Genomic DNA, 19,924 nt, shown 5'->3' with positions numbered 1-19,924 from the left:
AAAAAGAATAGGATTGATTGTGAAAACAACTATATATATATATATATATATATATATATATATATAGTAGTCTGTTTTGTCTCTTTAGATAGGGTTTAACTATCTGTGAAATGCTGACATGTTGAATGCCTACTTTTATATCATATAAAATAGTATTACTCTTCCAAATACACTAGAATACAGTGTATGTAAAACAATGTCATATGGAAGCTGTAAGGCCTAATCAAGGTTAAAAACATGACTATTTTGAGGAATTTCTTGACAATAGAAGGATTGATAATAACTGATGATATAAATAGCTTAGGTTTAGTCATCAAATTATCCCATCATTCTTTCTCCTTGTTGGCTTACAAATGGTATTAGGACATTTCAGAGCAGAGACCTTAGGACTGGAGAAGTGATATCAACCCTGAAATCTGCCATGAGACATTATGTTACATATTAGGCAGTTAGAGCATGGACTATGAAATGTCTGAGACCTGGTTCAAATACTTTCTCTGCCTCTTGCTAAAGATGCTTATAATTTACTTTACCTTACCTCTCTCTGACATTATTTTTTTTTATAAAATAAGGGATTTGTGGAGATTGCATGAGATACCTAGTGGTCTTTAACCTTAATCAATAAACAACTGAGCCTTTTTGTGAAGAGATCCTCAATATTCCAAAGGGATGAAAATGAATCTCTTGTAAATGAAGAGAGCATAGGGATGTAGGGATAGAAGATTGGGTAGCCCACCCCATCATCCGTATCCCTTCCTATCCTTGATTCATCTCTTTGAGACGTAGGGTTTGGGAATGTCATTTGAAAATAGCTGAGGAGATTAGGTAGCAAGTGCCTACCACAAGATCTGATGTGCTGTGAAATAAATAGCTTCATAAGCACCATCAAGATGGTATAGTAGTCATTATCTTATTTAGAATGGCTATTGTTATCATTTTCTGTGTGCTTCTGTACATATCACACACTTTGGATAGCACATTTTCATGATGGCTTTGCCCAAGTGGTCAGCCTGGATTGTGTATATCAAATCCCAAATGTACAATGGTAAGGGGCATTCTGTTGGTGTTCTTTCAAATCCAGCAGGAGTGAACCAGTCGCTGAACAGTAATTTTGAAAATTTGATAACATGGTTCTCTTTTTTAAAGTAAAATCTTAAGCAGACCGAAGAAAATAAAACTGAACCAACCAGGCCTGCCTCAATCCCAACACCCAGCCCCTTTTCCATCTTCATGAGGTCCCAGAGGCAACTTCCATGGGACATACACTGAAGAACTACCTGATTTTTGGATCAATGGTTATTTTTTCAACACCCACTGAGTATAGATATGTAATTAATTATATGTGAGAGTTGAGGTACTATTCACTGAATCCTGTAGGATTCACTTCATTCTAGAGGTAATTGTCATATAACCCTTGAAATAATTAATTGCCCAGATGTCCCCGCTATATGCATACTGGGATATTTCTGTGCCATGTAATTTCAAGATTGCCCCTACGCTAGGGAAATACTGTTGTTAATTCCTTTCCAAGTCTTTTAAATGGACTGAGACACAGATCCATTGCCTGTAAATTATTGTTCACTATATTAACAGAATGTAATTGTTAATACTCAAACCCTTCACATTCATAAACTCAGAGGTGAATAGACTTACTGATACATTGCAGGATAGGGACTAGAACCTATATCTCTTGAAACCTTAACTAGGACTCAGTTATTCAATGTGAAACATGACTTTACTTGTGTTTCAAGAGCACAGCTCAGCTGATTTTGGGTTATGAGCAATGAAGAGCTCAGATCCAATCAAATAGGCAACATAGAAGTTTAAGTATTTATATAGGTTGGAGTGGAGGAAGGAATCAGAAATGGGTATTTATCTAATAAGTATCAGGAAGCACCTAAGTGTAATGGGAGGAATTAAATCCCGGATACATATGTAGACATTTAGAAGATCTAGGAAGGCTGAGACCTATTCTCTCATCTTAAACTTGGAAGTTGAGACCGTGCAAATAACTCTAATTCCCAGAAATGCGTAGTGTACTCCCAGAGTAGTGATATTTGTCTTTTCTTAATGCACTACAAATTGTTTACTACATACTTACCTAAGAGCTCAAAAGCCCTTTGTCTGTTCTGTGATATAGGTTGATCCAGAACTGGTGGTCACGACATAAAATCAAGCGAGGAGTACAAGATGCTTCCATACCTCAGTGGGAAAATGATTGGAATCTGCAGCCCATGAATATTCATGGACTTATGGATGAGTATTTAGAAATGGGTAAGGAAACAAACTTCTACACAGCTCTTTGGCTTTCTTGATACTCTTTTGTTACTTCACAAAAGTAGAGAGAGAAAACCATCTCTGTCCTTTCCAACCCCAGGCATTCTAAAATACATCTGTACCTTTATCTCAACATAACTAGAGAAGAGATTAAAACATTGTCCTTGGAAGGCTCACAGATTCTGTCCTCTGTTAGCTGTAACATTTGGCCAAAATGAAGAGTTTTCTCATAGTAGAATACCTAGCTTTAGTGCAGGTATTTAAAAGGAACAAAATAAAGCAGAATCCATTCCTGTGTCAATAACATACCATCCTGCCAGGATAAAGCAATAATTATTTCGTACAATAAACCTTTGCACAGACCTGGTATGAGTTCGATTGAGAAACCCACTTATTTATATTAAGAAAATAAGGATTCCCACTCCAGCTGTTAAAATCTTTGTGTATTGTCTTGACATTTACTTTTGCTCTGGACTTTACTTTTTCTCATCTATTAAAAAAGGGTGGGAGGGAGGAGAGGGCGGGTGATGGGTATTGAGGAGGGCACCTTTTGGGATGAGCACTGGGTGTTGTATGGAAACCAATTTGACAATAAATTTCATATATAAATAAAAATAAAAAAAAAAAAAAGACAAGATTAGGTCTCTTGGGTCCCTTCTAGAGCTAAGCATTTTTCTTCAAGCCCTCCTCTTTGACTTTTTTTTTTTTTATTCACTCTTTCTTCATGCTGCATGGCCTAGGGGTGGAAAGCACATAAACTTTCAATCCATTGAGATCAGAGTTTAAGTGCAGGTTTTAGGATTTTTAGCTATCTACCGTTTTGCAAGCTTACTTAACATGTATGAGCTATAATTTTCTTAGCCGCAAAATATGATGAGCATATTTACCTTGTAGGGATATTGAAAGGGTGAAAGGCAATTTATGTAAAGTACCTAATATGGCACAAGGAAAGCACTCAAGAAATGATATTGTTTGTATTACTAATTTTGTAATGCTCTCCCTTTACAGTTTTGCAGTTTGGTTTTACCACCATCTTTGTTGCGGCTTTTCCTCTGGCCCCTCTTTTGGCCTTATTAAACAATATCATTGAGATCAGGCTGGATGCCTACAAATTTGTCACCCAGTGGCGGAGGCCTCTGCCGGCTCGAGCCACTGACATAGGTAAGATTCAGGAATTAAATGGTTCTTGCATTGCTAAGGCCATCAGGTGCCTTGAGCTTAGCACCGTGTGGGTTTCTATTGTTGGGGTTCCCTTCCAACTATAACAAAAACTGAACAATTTTGGTTAACAAAATAGTGAAATGAACACTAACTTACTTGGGAGTATGTTTATACTAAATATGCTATTTCATGAACTTGTTTGTAACTAAAAATGATCTCATATACACATTTCCATGTTAATAAAAATTGCTTTGCTTCATTTTTTATAATTCCTGCACCAATTTCTATTACATGTTGTGTGACATTTCTAAAAACTCATTCCCTTAAATAGAGATGTTTAGATTGCTTCAGTTTTTCCTATTATAAACAACACTGAGGTGAACATACATCTTCATACATACTTTGGCTGATTATTTCCTCAAGATACATTTCTAGAGTGGAAATCCTATGTCAAAGAGCGTATACATTAATTTTTTTTGACATTTAGCATAATGCCCTCCATCCATTTAAAATTTTAATAATTTCTCAACATGTTCTCTAGAAATACTGTGACAATTGATACTCCTACCAGGTATAAGAATGGTTCTTTTTTTTTTACTGTTGTTCATCCTCACAAATATGAGGAAGCAAACCATGTGATCTTGTTATGTTTCCCCACATTTTTATAACTATGAGATTAAATACATTTGTATTTCTTCTTTACTAACTGTGTATGAAGTTTGTCTATTATATTTGATTTGGTAATCTTTATCTCCATGTTCACAATATTAACCTTTGATATATAGGTTGGAAACACTTTCAAATGCTGCTTTTTAACTTTTCACTCTATCATGAATAAGTTTTTAAAGTGTGTATATTATCACATTGATATATCTCTCTTATAATTATTATTTCTGGCATTCTTAGAAAGTCCTTTAGAACTCCCAATTTTTCACCATGCACTTTTTTTTCACTATGTATTTTAGATATGTGTATGTTATTTGGTTATCTGTTAGCCCTTTATGGTTTTATTTAAATTGTTGATCTAATTGGAATTTGTTAATAAAGGGGTTGAAATTGGTATCCAGCTTTTTTTTTTCCTAAAGAGTAGCAAATTTTCCCAAAACCATTTATCAAATACTTCATCTTTCCTAGCTTGTTTGAATTAGCTCTATATACTAAATTCTATATAAACTTAGGTATATTTCTAGAATCTCCATTTGTCCCTTTGATCTGACTACTTATTTTTGGCATACTGTTTTAATAAACTGTGATTTTGTAATAGAAATTCTAAGTATATGAAAAAGCAAATTCATACTTTTCCTTCTCCTTTTCGGGAATTTTCTGGCTAATATTGCAAAGTTATCTTTTTTGGTTAATTATATAAATATGTATATATATATACATATAGTTAATTATATATATGTACATATATATGTAGATATACTCCACAGCCAACAAAGTTTATTTCAAATATACTACTAACCTGCAGAGAATGCTATTCAACTTGAGTTCCCATTTTTTAAAACAACTAAAATTATTACTATTATTTAATTTAAATATATTTATTATTTCATTATTAAAGTAATATGAGCACATGAAAGAAAATCTGGAAAATAAATCAAAAAAGAAAAATCAAACCCCATTCCAGGCTTAATTAGTGTTTATTGTACTTTCCAATGCAAAATTTATTACTTTGTTAACTGTTGTAGGTTGTCTTGCTCAAACCAGACAACAAAAGGTATAAAAATAGTTAATATTCATCTTCCCTCTTTGCCTGTCCCTTCTACCTCAGGGCGTGAGTGATATCAGCTAGGCCTTACACTTTGTCAGTGTTTTTCTTGCTTGTACAAATATACAAAAAATTGTACACTTATGGATTCTGAATTTTTCTTTCTTCATGAATATCCTCTAGCTCAAAACATATTGGTGTCATTCATTTTAATAGTGTAATAATACTCATAATAGATGTATGATAAGTTGTATAGTCATTTACTTAGTTGTCCCAAGCAGGGAATAAATATTCATAAATATAACTATGAATAAATATAGGTGTAAATATAGACACAGGCATAGATATTATATATATTGTCTATGACATATCCATAGATGTGTAAGAACAGTGTAACTCTGTTGTACAGATCGATCCCCAAAATAAGGCCTACCAGATTAAAATGTATTCACATTTTAATTTTAAAAGATATCAGATTAATCACCACAAATACTGTAACAAGTCCTACTTCAAACAATTACTTTCAAAAGGGTTTCTGTTCCCACAGTCCCTCAACAGCAGTGGATGGTAAGAGACTCAAATCTCTTACAATCTGATAGATTAAAAAAAAAATCTTATTTTTTTGAAAGGTGTTTCTCTGAAATGCTAATTTTCAACTAGTGATTGATTATTTTCATTTCCATAGCAATTACTCATTGGTATTCTTGGCCCATTTTTCTCTTGGGTAGTTTGCCTTATTAAAATTGTAGGACATTTTTGTGTATTCTGTATAATAACCCTTTGTTTTTTGTGAAACAAACATATTCTCTCTGGCGATTGTTTTCTTTTCACTGAATATTGTTACTTTTGTAAAACTATATGTTAAATTTTGATGTATTCAAATGTTTTAATGGATTCTGATTTCTTGTCTCATGATTTTTTATGTCATGTATTTTTTATTTTTATTTTTTTCATTACAACTCAATATAATGAAACATAAAGATTTTGAAAAACAAAGAAAAGGGATGAGGGTTGGAGACAGTTGCCATCCTATCTAATTACCTTTAGCACTTTTGAGTATTTCCTTCCAGGACTTTTTTTCTTTTTTTTTTTTTATCAATACTTTTAAAACAATGTTTAATCCTGTTTCAAATATCACTTTTGACTACAATCAATATTATATGGATACTGTATACAATTTTAAAAGCTTTTTTGTGTGTCTTTATACCAGATTGGGAAAGTCCTGGGTCTTGACGCAAAACTAGTTTTGCACTTTTACTTTAAAAAGGTACTTGAAACAATTCCTAATGATATCTTAATTTTCAGATCTCTCTAGGTAAGGTTTACCTTCCCTCTGTGGAAAAGTATTCAGTAGATTCCAAACTGTACTGAGATACTGTGCTAAGGAAGGAAACAATGAACAGACCTGGGGTCCCAAAATAAGTAAAACATTCTCTCCAAAGAAGACTCATTAGAGGGTTTTAATGTGTTTTTTTTTTTATTTTATTTCCTATCTTTACTCTTTCTCCTACTAGGTATCTGGTATGGAATTCTTGAAGGAATTGGTATATTGGCTGTTATCACCAATGCGTTTGTAATTGCTATTACATCTGATTACATCCCACGTTTTGTCTATGAATACAAATATGGCCCCTGTGCAAGTCGTTTTGAATATGGTGAAAAGTAAGGTTGAAATTTACACATTTTTTCTTATATATTTTGTTTGTGATTGAAATGGGAACTCATTGGGAAGTTTTGTTCTGTGACCGTTAAAGTTAGTGTTTTTGATCATTGCACTTAAAGTGTGCTTATCGGATGAAATCAAGCAGAATAAAAAGGGCAACAGTGTTTTTTATGCAAAGATTGTGAAGTCTCTCTCTGTTTTTACTTGTAAATGCATCACTGGTATCGAAATGTTAAAAAACATTATAACGTATTTAGAAGTGGAAGAGACATTAGAAATCATGCAATGCCATCTTCTGACTATATAGATGGAAAAATTGGGCCCACACTGGTTAATCAAATTGCTACAGGGAATAAAGCTAGTTTGTAGGAGATACAGTGCATGAAGGAAATGTCAGCTACATGATGAGAGAGTTGTCAAAAGGAATTTATAGCTAGGGATTTTAAGGTGCAGAAAATATTGCCCTGGATCTGTGTCCTTTTTTTTTTTTTTTTCCCTTTGAAATTAAAATTTGAATCCATGCTTTAGAGCAGGGTTCCTCAACATCTGCACTATGGACATGTTAGACCAGATAGTTCTACTTGCAGGGATGGTGGGGGTGTTTCTGTGCATTGTAGAATATTTAGTAGAATCCTCGGCTTCTACCCAGTAGATACAAATAGCAACCTTCCTACTCCTCAAGTTGGGACAACCTAAAATTGTCTTCAGATATTGCAAAATGTCCCCTGAAGAACAAAATCACCCATTTTACAACCACTGTTTTAGGGGAAATGTGTTTTTCACATCTTTCCTTCTTGAAAGCAAGTATTAGGAAAGAATGTCAGAGAGCACTAGCCATGGGGAATAGAAATGGGAGTTCCAGCTGCAGATTAGCCTTACAAGTGGAAGAAGTTATGGGAGATAAAGCAATGATAGGAGAAGCCACTTCAGTCCTACCTCAGGGGCAGGTTTGAGCATGCGTCTCATGTAGATGCAGGGCATGTGCCCCAAGATGCTGAGCTCTGGTTTACGATGAAATCGACCCTTAGCTCTACTGATGAACCGATGTTTTCTCAGAACACTGAGACGCCTTTCTGAACATAAACATCTCAGTTTTTCAAAGAGAAGTAATAAAGACATAAAATCTTATTTTGTGTTTTGGAGTCACGTCAAGGGACTTTAACTTAAAAGCAAACACCCTAGATTGAAATTCTTACTGCCTTTTACTAAAAGGCACAATCATCAATCTGGACCCTTAATAAAGAAGTAGTGTCTAAAGTAGCATTTTATGAACTGTAAAAGACAATATAAATAAGCTACTTTTAGCATGAATAGTGAAAAGCCAAAAAAAATTTTTCTTAATTTAAAATAGTCTAGAAGTGGATTTTAAGGGTTTATAATATGTAGGCATGTTTGGGAACCCTCTTCCTTAGAAGTGTTGTTTGCTACTGTCTTTGCTTCCATCTAGTGGCAGGTGGAAATGAAAGTAGTTGGTTATCTGCTGTGTATTCATTTCCAGTCCCGCCTTTCATGTAGATAGCACCAGACATCTCCATATTCAGTGACTAGATGTAGAATAACTTTAAGAAGAGATGTAGAGGGCTTATATGAGGTTGAAACTGCACATTCCTAAGACCATCCTGTTATTTAATTTTTTCTAGGTATGCTTAGCAGCTAAGCTGGAGTAGATTCATTCAGATCAGAATTTTTCAGACCAAGATAGCAAAAGAACAAAATGGCGGTGGAGAGGAGGGTATTGGCAAGAGAGCGGTTAAAATGACAAATCATGGGGTCTGGGATGGACAGGCAAGGGAGTAAAACCAGTGCAGTCCTGTACTTCAGAATTCAGGGTTTACAATGAGATAGATGTACATTTGAATCCAGGTTTGAACGGCCGTTTGTTCTGGGCAGTGATTTTCAACATGTGTGTCCTTCAGAGTCCACAAGGCCGATATTGTTTTCATAATAATACTAAGATATTCTTAGTTTGTTTGCTATAATGACATTAGTATAGATGATACGAAAGCGATAGTGGATAAAATGCTCTTGTGGCTTTGCGTAACTGAAGGCAGTGGTACCAAAAACAATGACTGTATTGTTTTGTATACAATGACTGTATTCCTTTGTATAACCACCATTTTACAAAATGCCAGTAAGAAAATTCAGAATGTCCTTGATGAAACAATAATTATTACATTTATTAAACCCCCGCCTTGAATAAATGTCTTTTCAGTATTCCATGTGACAAAATGCAAAGTGTGATAAAGCACTTCTCCTATATGCTAAAGTGTGGTGATGCTCGTCTCAGAGTAAACCACTTGCATGATTGTTGGATTTGCAAACTACACAAAATGCTCTTATTGTGATATAATGATTTCCAGATAAACTATGATTATTCAGACTGACGTATGTAGGAGACACTCTTCTAGAAAATGGACAAAACTAGCTGGTCACTTTAAGAAAAATAACTGACATATTTGTTGCCATTAATAAAGTTCAGGTTTTAAAGTGAAAATCAAAATTTTAGATAATTTTATCTACCACTGACCTTGAAAGTTTCCCAGTACTTACAGATTTTTCTTGATAAAAATCAATGGTGATATTAACAAATATGCTTTTCGTAGTCTATAGTAAAAATATAACAATATTTGGAAGATCTGCATAATTCAAGAAACAAATATTTCCCAGATGACCCATATTTAAGGTTACAAAATTATGCATGGATAAAATATGACTTCAAAGCACAAGATAGACCTGTGGATTTTAATGTAAAATCCATATAAAAAGTTTATTGATACTTTAAGACTCCACATTGCAATTAAACTTTAAGAAATGGCACAGGTAGAACTTTGGTGTAATATCCATGAAAACTATCAACAATTATTTGAAGTGCTATTAAAATATCCTTTGTTTCAACTACTTATCTATGTGAGGCCGGATTCTCTACTTACTCTTCAACTAAAACACCATACTGCAATAGATTTAATGCAGAAACAGATGTGAGAATGTAGCTGTATTCCAGTAAGACAGACATCAAAGGATTTGCAAACATGTAAAACAATGTCATTCTTCTTACTATATTTTTTGGAACTTATCACTATTTTCCTTTAAAAATGTGCTGTTTATATCAATTTGTAATGAATTTGATAAATTATCTTAAATGAATTAATAGATAAATATTTTCTAAATTTATTTTAATTTATAATGTGTGAATAGCAATGCATACACATTCATGCAAAAAGGTTCTTGAGATCCTAGTAATTTTTTAAAAAATTTAAAGGTTAGCTGAGCTCAAAAATCTTGAGAATTATAGACTTGGAGGAAGTTAGTCTCTGTAAAACTTAGTTCTTTATATGATGGAATTGATAATGTACATGTTCTAAGGTTATTGTAAAACTTAACTCTGACTACAATTTAATACCTCACCATCAGGATAGGAATTTCTACTTGTTTTGTTCACTGTCAAATACCAATCATCTAGGAATTTTTCTAACAAATTATAGGTCCTCAATAAATATATGTTGAATAAGTTAAATCACAAATACACATGCTGTTCTATTGGCTACTTAATTATAATTATAATTAATAATTAGCCAGATGGTGTGATTTGCATGTATAAAACATATATTTATAGAGTTTTAACACATAGGAAGTAATTAGCACAATGCTTAGTGCACAGTCAGCGCTTAATAAATGTAATCCAAATGAATGGGGAAAAACAGTGGAGGGGTGGCTGGGTGCTCAGTCCGTTAAGAGTTTGACTTTGACTCAGGTCATGATCTTGCGGTTTGTAAGTTTGAGCCCTGCGTCAGGTTCTGTGCTGACAGCTCAGAGCCTGGAGTCTGCTTTGTATTCTGTGTCTCGTCTTCTCTCTGCCCTTCCCATGATCATGCTCTGTCTCACCCTGTCTCTCAATAATAAATAGATGTTAAAAAAAAAATTAAAAAAAAAACAGTGGACAAGACTTTGTCTCATTAACCTAAACGTACATAATAATGGAAGTTAGAGGATTAATAGGACTTATTGAATCCTGTCATGTGTAATGAAAGAATTGGACCAGAAATGTATAGATCTCTGAATCATGTGATACTTTTCTTTTTTCCCCAGTTGTTTAAAGGGATATGTCAACAACAGCCTATCCTTCTTTGACCTGAGTGAGCTTGGTGTGGGAAAATCTGGTTATTGCAGGTACATACTTGTAAATTATAGCTATCTTTTCTTCTTGCTTTTATCATTCCATCTCCTCCCTCTACATGCTAATGAGCCCATTTCAGCTGTCATTTTGGAGTTTTGGTAAATTACAGCATTTGGGGCCTCCATGCTTTGGTCTCTATTCCTCACATTGTTTGTCTTGTGGATTTTAGGTACCGGGACTACAGAGGTCCCCCGTGGAGTTCTAAACCCTATGAGTTCACCTTACAATACTGGCATATCCTCGCTGCACGATTGGCCTTCATTATTGTGTTTGAGGTTAGTCGCAGGCTGATAAAATTACTATTAGTAAACCCTTTTCCTACTGATAAATTAGTTGGCCCTTTGAAGTCAGTTCCTCACTGACTTCCAAAAAAGGACTTGTGTATATCCCAGTAAAAGATTCAGATACAGTGAAACTGCTATAAGACGTGCAAAAACGCAAAAGCTGAATAATGTAAGAAGGTAGGTCAGTGGGTATTTATACCAGAAAACTAAGATAAAAGAAGCTATTAACAGTTCAACTGAAAACTTAGGTTTGAGCCTGTTAGTAACCATATTTAAAAAGGAAAGGATGGTTTTCATCATGTGATGAGAGAATCTATACTTATTCATTGGGAATAAGAAACATATTTTCTAATAACTTAATTACAGTTGACCATATGTGTGTTTGTATAAGGGACATTGCATAATTCAATAAATAATGCCAAGAACACTTTCATAAAATGTGCATAGATTTTGATTATCAGAGTCATGTAATAATATTAGACTGTAGTCCTGTGAAGAAATTTTGGAGAAGCTACAGTATTGTTGCCTTCCTTAGCATATAAGAAGCTTGATGCCGTGGAGAATTTAGTGTTGGAATATATTGAGTATCGATTCTCTAAGGTACCATTAAGTTCTATGGAAAAACTGAATGTATCTGTTTTTTTATGGAGAGGAAAAAAAGGAGACATACATAAGACTTTTGCAAAAAGTTTTTTTAAAGGCAGATATACCTCTCCACTGATCTCCAAAAAATATGTCAAATTTTGTAGTGAAACATCCTTCATCCATAAAACGAAATGCTTACCTCTAAGGTTTAATCCAGGATGAAATTCTATTTACCTAATGATTCCATGAGCTTATAAAAGTGTCTCCTGATGAAGTGTGATGTTTCACTTTATTACAGGTAACATAAGAGAGGTTAAGGCATATTTCCAACCCAATGATTCTAAAAAGTCTTCTTGTTATTGTGTGTGTTTTTAATGTACACTTTTTCTTCATCTTCTTTCTTAACTCAAGTGAACAGTCTTAGTCAAATGCCTCAGTTTACAGCAACCTGTCATCATGAAAACAAATGATTCCCTCTTTATTTTTTCTTCTTTATTCCTCATTACTAATTCCATTACCCACCCACTCCAAAAGCACCCACTTTTTTCTTCAGTAGAAATTTTCCCACATGTTTATTTGAACATACACATATGTATATATAGTATTGTTTTAAGTGTTCTTTTTTCAAATTACTTCAATGGTATTATGCAATAACTTTTTTTTGTCTCTTACCCATTTTACTTTTTTTAGACCTAGACAGAGATCTTTCTATGAGGTCTATCCATATTTAGATAATTTCTTCAGTCTACTTATGTATGATAGTTCATTGGTTTTAAATACCATAATCCCCTATGGGTGGGTACTTGGGCTTGCAATAATCTCTCTACCTCTATAAATCTCTTATAAATATTGGACATATTACCTTCTAAACATACATAAGGGTTTTTCAGGAATATTATACTCAGGTTTGGAAATTGTTTAATTTCACATAATACTGACAGATTACTCTCCAAAATTCCCTTAGATTTTCACCAGATTTTCATATAATGTGAATTTCTAATATTTTGCAATTGAATAAGAGTAAGGTAATATTTTGTTTTAATTTTGTTTGTTTGTTTGTTTTAAGCTGTTAACTCATGTCATCAACTTTTAGTACTACAAAACCATTTTGGTTTCTTTTTTGTGAATTTATAACCTTGATCTATTTTTGGCTGAATTTCTAGTTTATTTGTTGCCAAATTTCAAGATTTTCTTATGTGTTCTACATATTAGTCTTCACCAGTTATAAATATACAAGATATCTTTTTCTTGTCCATAACCTATTAATTTTATCTATAAACAAATAGTGTTTAATTTTGATGTCATCAGGTCTTTCATTGTTTTCCTTTTAACGTTTTTGCTTTTTTTGTGTGTAGTTTATTTAGGAAATTGTCTTATCTCCAGCTCAAAAATATATTCTACTACATATTTTAGTATTAATTTTATAATCTTACCTATCACATGTGTTAAAGATATCTGGACATTTTATAGAGACTAAGGGAAAAGCTTATTTTTCTCATTCAATATAATTTTTATACTGCTGTTTATTAAATAATATATTATTTAACCATTGATTTGTAAACCCACCTCTGTAATATTCCAATTTCCTATAGTGGGTGTGTCCCCGGCCACAGTGTTCTGATTTCATTACTCCATTTGTCTATTCCTGTTCCTTATCACACTATTTAAATGTCCTGGCTTTGGAATATATCTTCATATCTGATAAAGCCAGCCACTTCCTACCCCTGCCAAGTTTGCTTTTTTTTTTTTTTTTTTTTTGAGAGACAAAGTGCAAGCAGGAGAGGGGCAGAGAGAAAGGGAGACAGAATCTGAAGCAGGCTACAGGCTCTGAGCTGTCAGCACAGAGTCCGAAGTAGGGCTCAAATTCACGGACTGAGAGATTATGACCTGAGCTGAAGTTGGACGCCCAACCTATTTGAGCCACCCAGGTGCCCCAAGTTTGCTTTTATTTTTAAAAATTGCCCTAGCTCTTTAGAGTTATCCATCATTTATATACATTTCAGAAGCCATTTTTCAGGTCCCCTCAAGTATCATGCAAGGATTATGGTTAGAATTGCATTTATAGAAAACACATGTTGACTTATTTACAAAATCTGTGCTGATTCGTTAATAAACATGAAATTTATTCAAACCATTCTTACATACTTTAATAGAGTCTCAAAATATTCTCTTGCTTGTTCATTCCTTTTTATTTCCAGAAACTTTGTAGATATTTTTATTGCTGTTATAAACACTGTCTTAGCCTCCATTATGATTTGATTGATTTCTGTTGGAATTCTAATGGTCTTTTCTAACATGTGCAATGTTCCTTGTTTAAGTCTTTCATTGGTTCTAACCTTCTGTCTGTTAAATCTGTTGGATAGCCTTTTCAAGTGATAATACAAGTTGCAAATAAGGACAGCTTTGTCTCTTCATTTGTGAGGTTTATGCTCATTTCTCCTGCTTTCCTTACTGTATTGCTGGAAATTTCAGTAGGATATTGAATAGCAATGGTGTGAGCAATTGTATCTTGTTTCTAAATTTAACAGAAATACTTCAGATTTTTTTTAAATATATTTGCTGCAGGTTTTTTGTTTAGATACACTCTGTCAGTTTAAGAAAATTATCATCTGTAACTGGTTACAAGGCTGCTTTGATAAATGGCAAACTTTAGCCTTTTAAAAAATAGATTTTTTAAAATACTGAATCATTCTCTCTATGTGAATCCTTTTATAGCTTCATTTATTACCATTGTATAGGACTCGGAGCATATTCTTCACTGTTTTAAATTATAACAAATGTTTTTGATTTTTATTTCTATACTTTTGAGACCCATTGCTGGATATTTATGTGCATACCAAATATATGATCAGGAAAGAAACTCCCGATCTACTTTTCTATGGTGAATACGACAGGCTTTACTGTGACCTACTGTGCAGTGCAATTTCCTGAGGCGCTGACGTAAACCCAGTTAAAAGTACCTTGAATTCCTCCTTTCCACATAAAGAGAAGGTTGTCACAAAGTCCTGTAGGTAAATTCTTTTTTTCCACACATCATCCTAACTCTATCAGTATCAGATTTTCTTTTCTGAGCAACTGAAAGGTCTACTCTTCTCCATGGGAAAAGAAAAAGGATGCAGTTATTATAAAAGGAAATGATATTTAAGTGTTGCTTCTATTGCATCAAGCCCTTCTTTAAGCCCTTCACATATATCTGCTCATTTAATCCTCATAATAACCATTAAGGGATATCATTCCTGTCACCATTTTAGAGATTAGACACAGAGAGCGTAGGTGATTTGCAAAAGGTTACACAGCTAATAAGGGTCAGAGGATGGTTCAGACATAGGCAGTTTCATTCAGCCTCTGAACTTTGGACCACAGGCTTATTACCTTTTGGTTTTTGGTCCTGTCTTTTTTATATACAATACTTTTGGCAGTCTATTTTTAAAAATTAATACATTTTTATCATAAAGGAATTATGTAATAGAGACAAAATATTTTATAATATTTGAACTTACTAGAGTAGAAAATCTATGAAATGCATGTTCTGGAGATTGAGTCCACAGTCTCACAGAATGCAGTCATGGACCGACTGTATTCTATGTGGCTTATACAATGTGATTATGATCTATCAGACCTGAGTTTTCCTGGATGTGGTCTTTCTCATCTCTATATATCAATGCATGTTATAATAGGATTGCATAGTATATAAGGATTTTATAGATGTGAACTTAAGATTCATTCAGTGTTTATAAAGTGATTTTTAACATGTGGCACCTAAAAGGAAAGAATTCTCTTTTCTCCTAATACTTATGTGATGGAAGGCAGCAGTATAGTTGTTCCAATATAATTTCTTTAAAATTTTTTAGGTTTATTTATTTTGAGAGAGAGAGAGAGAGAGAGAGAGAGAGTGTGTGTGTGTGTGTGTGTATGTGTGTGTACCAGCACAAGTAGGGGAGGGGAAGAGAGAAGGAGAGACAGAATCGCAAGCAGGTTCTGCCCTGTCAGTGCAGAGCCTGATGCGGGGCTGGAACTCACAAACTGTGAGATCATGACCTGAGCCGAAATCAAGAGTTGGATGCTTAACCGACTGTAGCACCCAGGCACCCACCAATATAATTTCTGAAAATATTAATATTCTAGATAGTACACTCTGAGTTCTGATGCTTGATTGTAAGGCAAATGCAACATTGTTCACAATCTGTTCTATAATTGGCATTCCAGAATCATTGAAAAGTGTACTTTCTCCTCTTAAATTTGCAGCACCTTGTTTTTGGGATCAAGTCATTCATCGCATACCTGATTCCGGATGTACCAAAGAACCTGTATGACCGAATACGACGGGAGAAGTACTTGGTCCAAGAGATGATGTATGAGGCTGAACTAGAACATTTGCAACAACAACGGAGAAAAAGTGGTCATCCTGTTCACCATGAATGGCCTTAGTTAATACCAAGGGGCAGTACCAATGGTGGGAATGATAGCAACCTTAAATTCTAGGGGGGATCCAGGAGGAAGGCATACCTGGCAAACCATATATATGATATGTTACTTGGAAATGCATCACAGCCATCTCTGAGATTTGGAATATCCAGGCTTCTAGGGAAGAAAAAAAAATGACTCATGACATCTAAATGGTTAGATTGACATTGCAGGAAGCCGGGATCTAATTCTCAGAACCAGCCTCAGGGAGTTGTGTGTTTGGAGACCTCTACCTTCCGTCAGCTGCAGTGTGATAGGAAGGGTGGTGGTGAGGTTTCTAGCAACAGTTTTCCATGTAAACGTTCATAAGCCAGGCATGCTAACAGTATCACCTGCTCTTCAGTCACATACTAATCTGACTTTGGAAACTTAGGTGAGTTGAGATACTCACAAGAAATGACTTACATCAGTTATTGCCTTTGCTACCAGAATTCCATGTCCCTTCAGCTTACAAGTTTGGGGAATTTTTTTTTCTGGGTTTATGGATCTCTGCTACAAGGAATTTATGCTGCTTTACATTGACTATGCAGTCGAAGAGTTGCACACCTTTAGTAGTCAAACCAAAAATCTGAGATTCTAAAAAGAATATCATTCACTGAAACATACTCTATTGCATTGGCTACATTCAAATGTGTTGTATCACTGACAGAACAAGTTTCACTGCCTTTTTTTTTTTAAATTAAATTTCAGTAGAGCCACATACTTATAAAATATGGGTGTTTATTCTCATATCATTTAGAATACCACTCATCCATATTTTACCGTGGAGGGCTGTTTTATAGTATGTTTAATTTTTTCCTCCCTAGTTTATTATAACAACTCTCACAGAATAACAGAATAACTTGAAATGCTGTAAATATGTTAGTTTTCCTTGTATTTTTGCACCTTGGCAATATGTAATGCAAGTTACATTTTGTGCAGCTCTGAGATCAGTTACATGGTATGCCATCGTGACTTACTTATTCAGGATATCAGAAGCCAAATGCTTTGCAACACGTTAAGCTTTTCTAACAATGTGCACTTTTGTTCATGAGCTAATGAAAACAATGCATGAATATAAATTTATATTATTTGTAAATACACACACATGTATTTTTTGTTTTATTTCCTTTTCATCAGTAAAGGGAGTTTTCTGTTACTGTTTCTTTGATAGATTGATTTGGTTGATTTTTGAAAACTCTCTAAAACCAAGATCAAATCAACAATGACAGACATGGTTTTGCATTGTTGTGGAGTTGCTATTTCGGTGTCAACTCTGTGAGTGTTATTGTTCACAGACAGATGCAATGGGAATGATGAAACCTCAAGTAACAAAAGTCTGGCGGAGGCGTAAGCTCTGGGAGCGGGTGTGGAAGAAAGAGGAGAGTTGAAGTAAGGGAATGTGTGGGAGAAATCAAGACACCTTTCCCTGCGAAAAAAATCAAAACTGATCTCAGTTTTCCTCCCCTGGGAATGGGGTGGCGAATTACATACTCACACATTTATATACATATATATAATCATATATATGTATTGTGTGATTATTATTTGTCCAATTAGGGTTTTTTTCCAATTAAAAATTTTCCAATTTTTTCCCAATAAAATTCTCCAGTTTTTTCTGATTGCTTTCCAAATAAAGCATGGTTGTTTCCAAAATGTATAAAGACCAGATTAAAGACAATGGAAATAAAGCTGCTTTGTATATATGCTAGAGTATCTCTAGTAAGAAAATTATAAAGTTTCTCTTACTGGAAAACTATTTGCTATCATTCTAACCCTGAAAATGTTTTTTTGTTTTTTGGGTTTTTTTTTTTTTTTTTACTTTTTCTTCTTTTATTCCAGGAAAAAGCTGACAGATTATAGTTGTTCGTTGGTTTGTTCTTGTCAAAAATGAACACTTCCCCACTTGCCCTCTGATTCTGGGCAAAAGGAAGGACCCCAGACTCTAAACTTCCCTCCCAAGCCCTTGTTGCCAAGGACTCTTACATTCAGATTCCTCGGAGGTTCTGTTTCTGCCACCTGCTAGTCATAACAACTAGTTCCACTAACTGCACAAAGGAGTTTTCAACTCCTCCATGTTTGTGGTATCTGCAGCATTTCCTTTTATTTTGTTAGTTGAACGTATACCATGCCTGAGGATAAATGTTCTGTACGCCTATTGAATACATAAATGAACCTGACATTTATGTCTTTCCCAAATTAGGGACACAAGACAAAACTATTTGTCTTACTGTAGAGCAAAGAATAGTGATAGTCGTGCCCTTGAGAATTCTGCTCTTTCTGAGTTATTTTTATACTACCACCATCAGTGTTGAAAATCGTATTGATTGCCTAGAGAGAAAGAAAACGAAAAGAGAAAGGCATTTTCAAAAAAAATTATAATACATTGATTTAGGCATTGCTGCCTTTGGTAATTTTCGAGACCAATAGAAAATGAGAGAATCACCGAAAAAGTTACCTGAAATTCTCCTTTTGTGAAACAATGCAGTAGAACCTAGCTATGCTTTTATGGTCGTTGACAGCAAAATATTGACAGCCCCTCACAGTATGTGAGTTTTAAGTCACTCTGCTTTCGTTGAGAGATATGTTTTATATCATGGTTTTCATAGGAATACAAATTATTTCACAAAGATTTATATAGCACACACTATTCTCAGGAATTCTGTATTACATGAATGCTGCTTATCTATTTTCATATTCTAAATCGTTGTCTTTTCAAGCAAATGACTAACATATATGTGCATGCAGTCTGCCTTGACAAGTTGTTCAAAGCTGAAGCACTTTCCCAGTCCAGTGTGTGAAAAATTTATCGAGACTATAGCTGAAATAGTTTGCAGTTGTCTGAGTCTGTGCACGCACTTTTCGATAAAATGCTGCTGAGTGACTGCATGATGAAATACAACTTCTGAACGCTGCACTTTCTTCCAGAATGGCTGTTAGCACAATCTGTTTTAGAACGGAATGGAAAGGAACCTCTTTCACTCAATAAATTGTGTGATACCGTATTTTTCCTATAATTTGCATGTTAAATTTAATCCTGCTTGTTTTTTCACTATAAGTTGGAGTGTGTTTGGGGAGAAGGGATTGCTCATTCTTTAGCTCTAAAGGCAATAGTTTCCTATTCTTGCAGGCCCTTGTTACACTCTTAAAAAGTTTTGGCTATTTGTTCTCTGATAAGCTCATTGTCATCATCAAGGCATTTGCACATGAAAAGTACAGATGGAATACCGTACTGATTCTAATAATGCTTTGTTCTAGAAACAGAGGGGAGAGGAAGGTTGATTTGTTCTTATGAAAGCAGTAAATGTTTTTCACACAGAAGCATTTTCTTTTTTTCACACTTGGGCTGACTCCACCAATCATCATCAAAATCTCCTTAGGATAGGAATTTTAGCACAGATAAAGTTCATGCCAAGAAAGGAGGACATACAGAGACAGTGTAGCCAACTGGCAACAATAGGCTACCAAATTGCCCATGTTCTCTCAACTTGATGCTCAAAATTGAAAATTTAGGTTGCCTGAAGAGTTGTGTAACTAATATGGTTGAGCTGATAAGTTTGTCAATTGGAGGCAGGTAAACATAGGCCCAGGGTATGGTGTGTGTGCTTGTGTGTGTGTTTGCGTGG

The 19,924-nt window shown here is 34.3% G+C and overlaps 1 protein-coding gene across 3 annotated transcripts in view; it reads left to right on the top strand.

Moving 5' to 3' along the window:
• ANO3 (anoctamin 3) overlaps positions 1 to 19,315 on the top strand; it is a 422,003-nt gene extending 402,688 nt beyond the window's left edge. For all 3 annotated transcript variants that reach the window (XM_040495589.1, XM_040495590.1, XM_040495592.1), the window contains 6 exons: positions 2,141 to 2,274; positions 3,286 to 3,438; positions 6,664 to 6,811; positions 10,899 to 10,979; positions 11,156 to 11,261; positions 16,101 to 19,315. In XM_040495589.1, the coding sequence (XP_040351523.1) occupies positions 2,141 to 2,274; positions 3,286 to 3,438; positions 6,664 to 6,811; positions 10,899 to 10,979; positions 11,156 to 11,261; positions 16,101 to 16,283 (805 nt within the window). In that variant the 3' untranslated portion in view covers positions 16,284 to 19,315. The remainder of the gene's footprint in view (positions 1 to 2,140; positions 2,275 to 3,285; positions 3,439 to 6,663; positions 6,812 to 10,898; positions 10,980 to 11,155; positions 11,262 to 16,100) is intronic.
• The last annotated feature ends 609 nt before the right edge of the window (positions 19,316 to 19,924 follow it).

Source organism: Herpailurus yagouaroundi, unplaced genomic scaffold, assembly GCF_014898765.1.
Source record: "Herpailurus yagouaroundi ecotype Mexico unplaced genomic scaffold, PumYag 187, whole genome shotgun sequence".
In the NCBI taxonomy this organism is placed as follows: Eukaryota; Metazoa; Chordata; class Mammalia; order Carnivora; family Felidae; genus Herpailurus; species Herpailurus yagouaroundi.
Note: the sequence above shows the minus strand (reverse complement) of the source record. Positions and strands in the feature narration are given on the sequence as shown.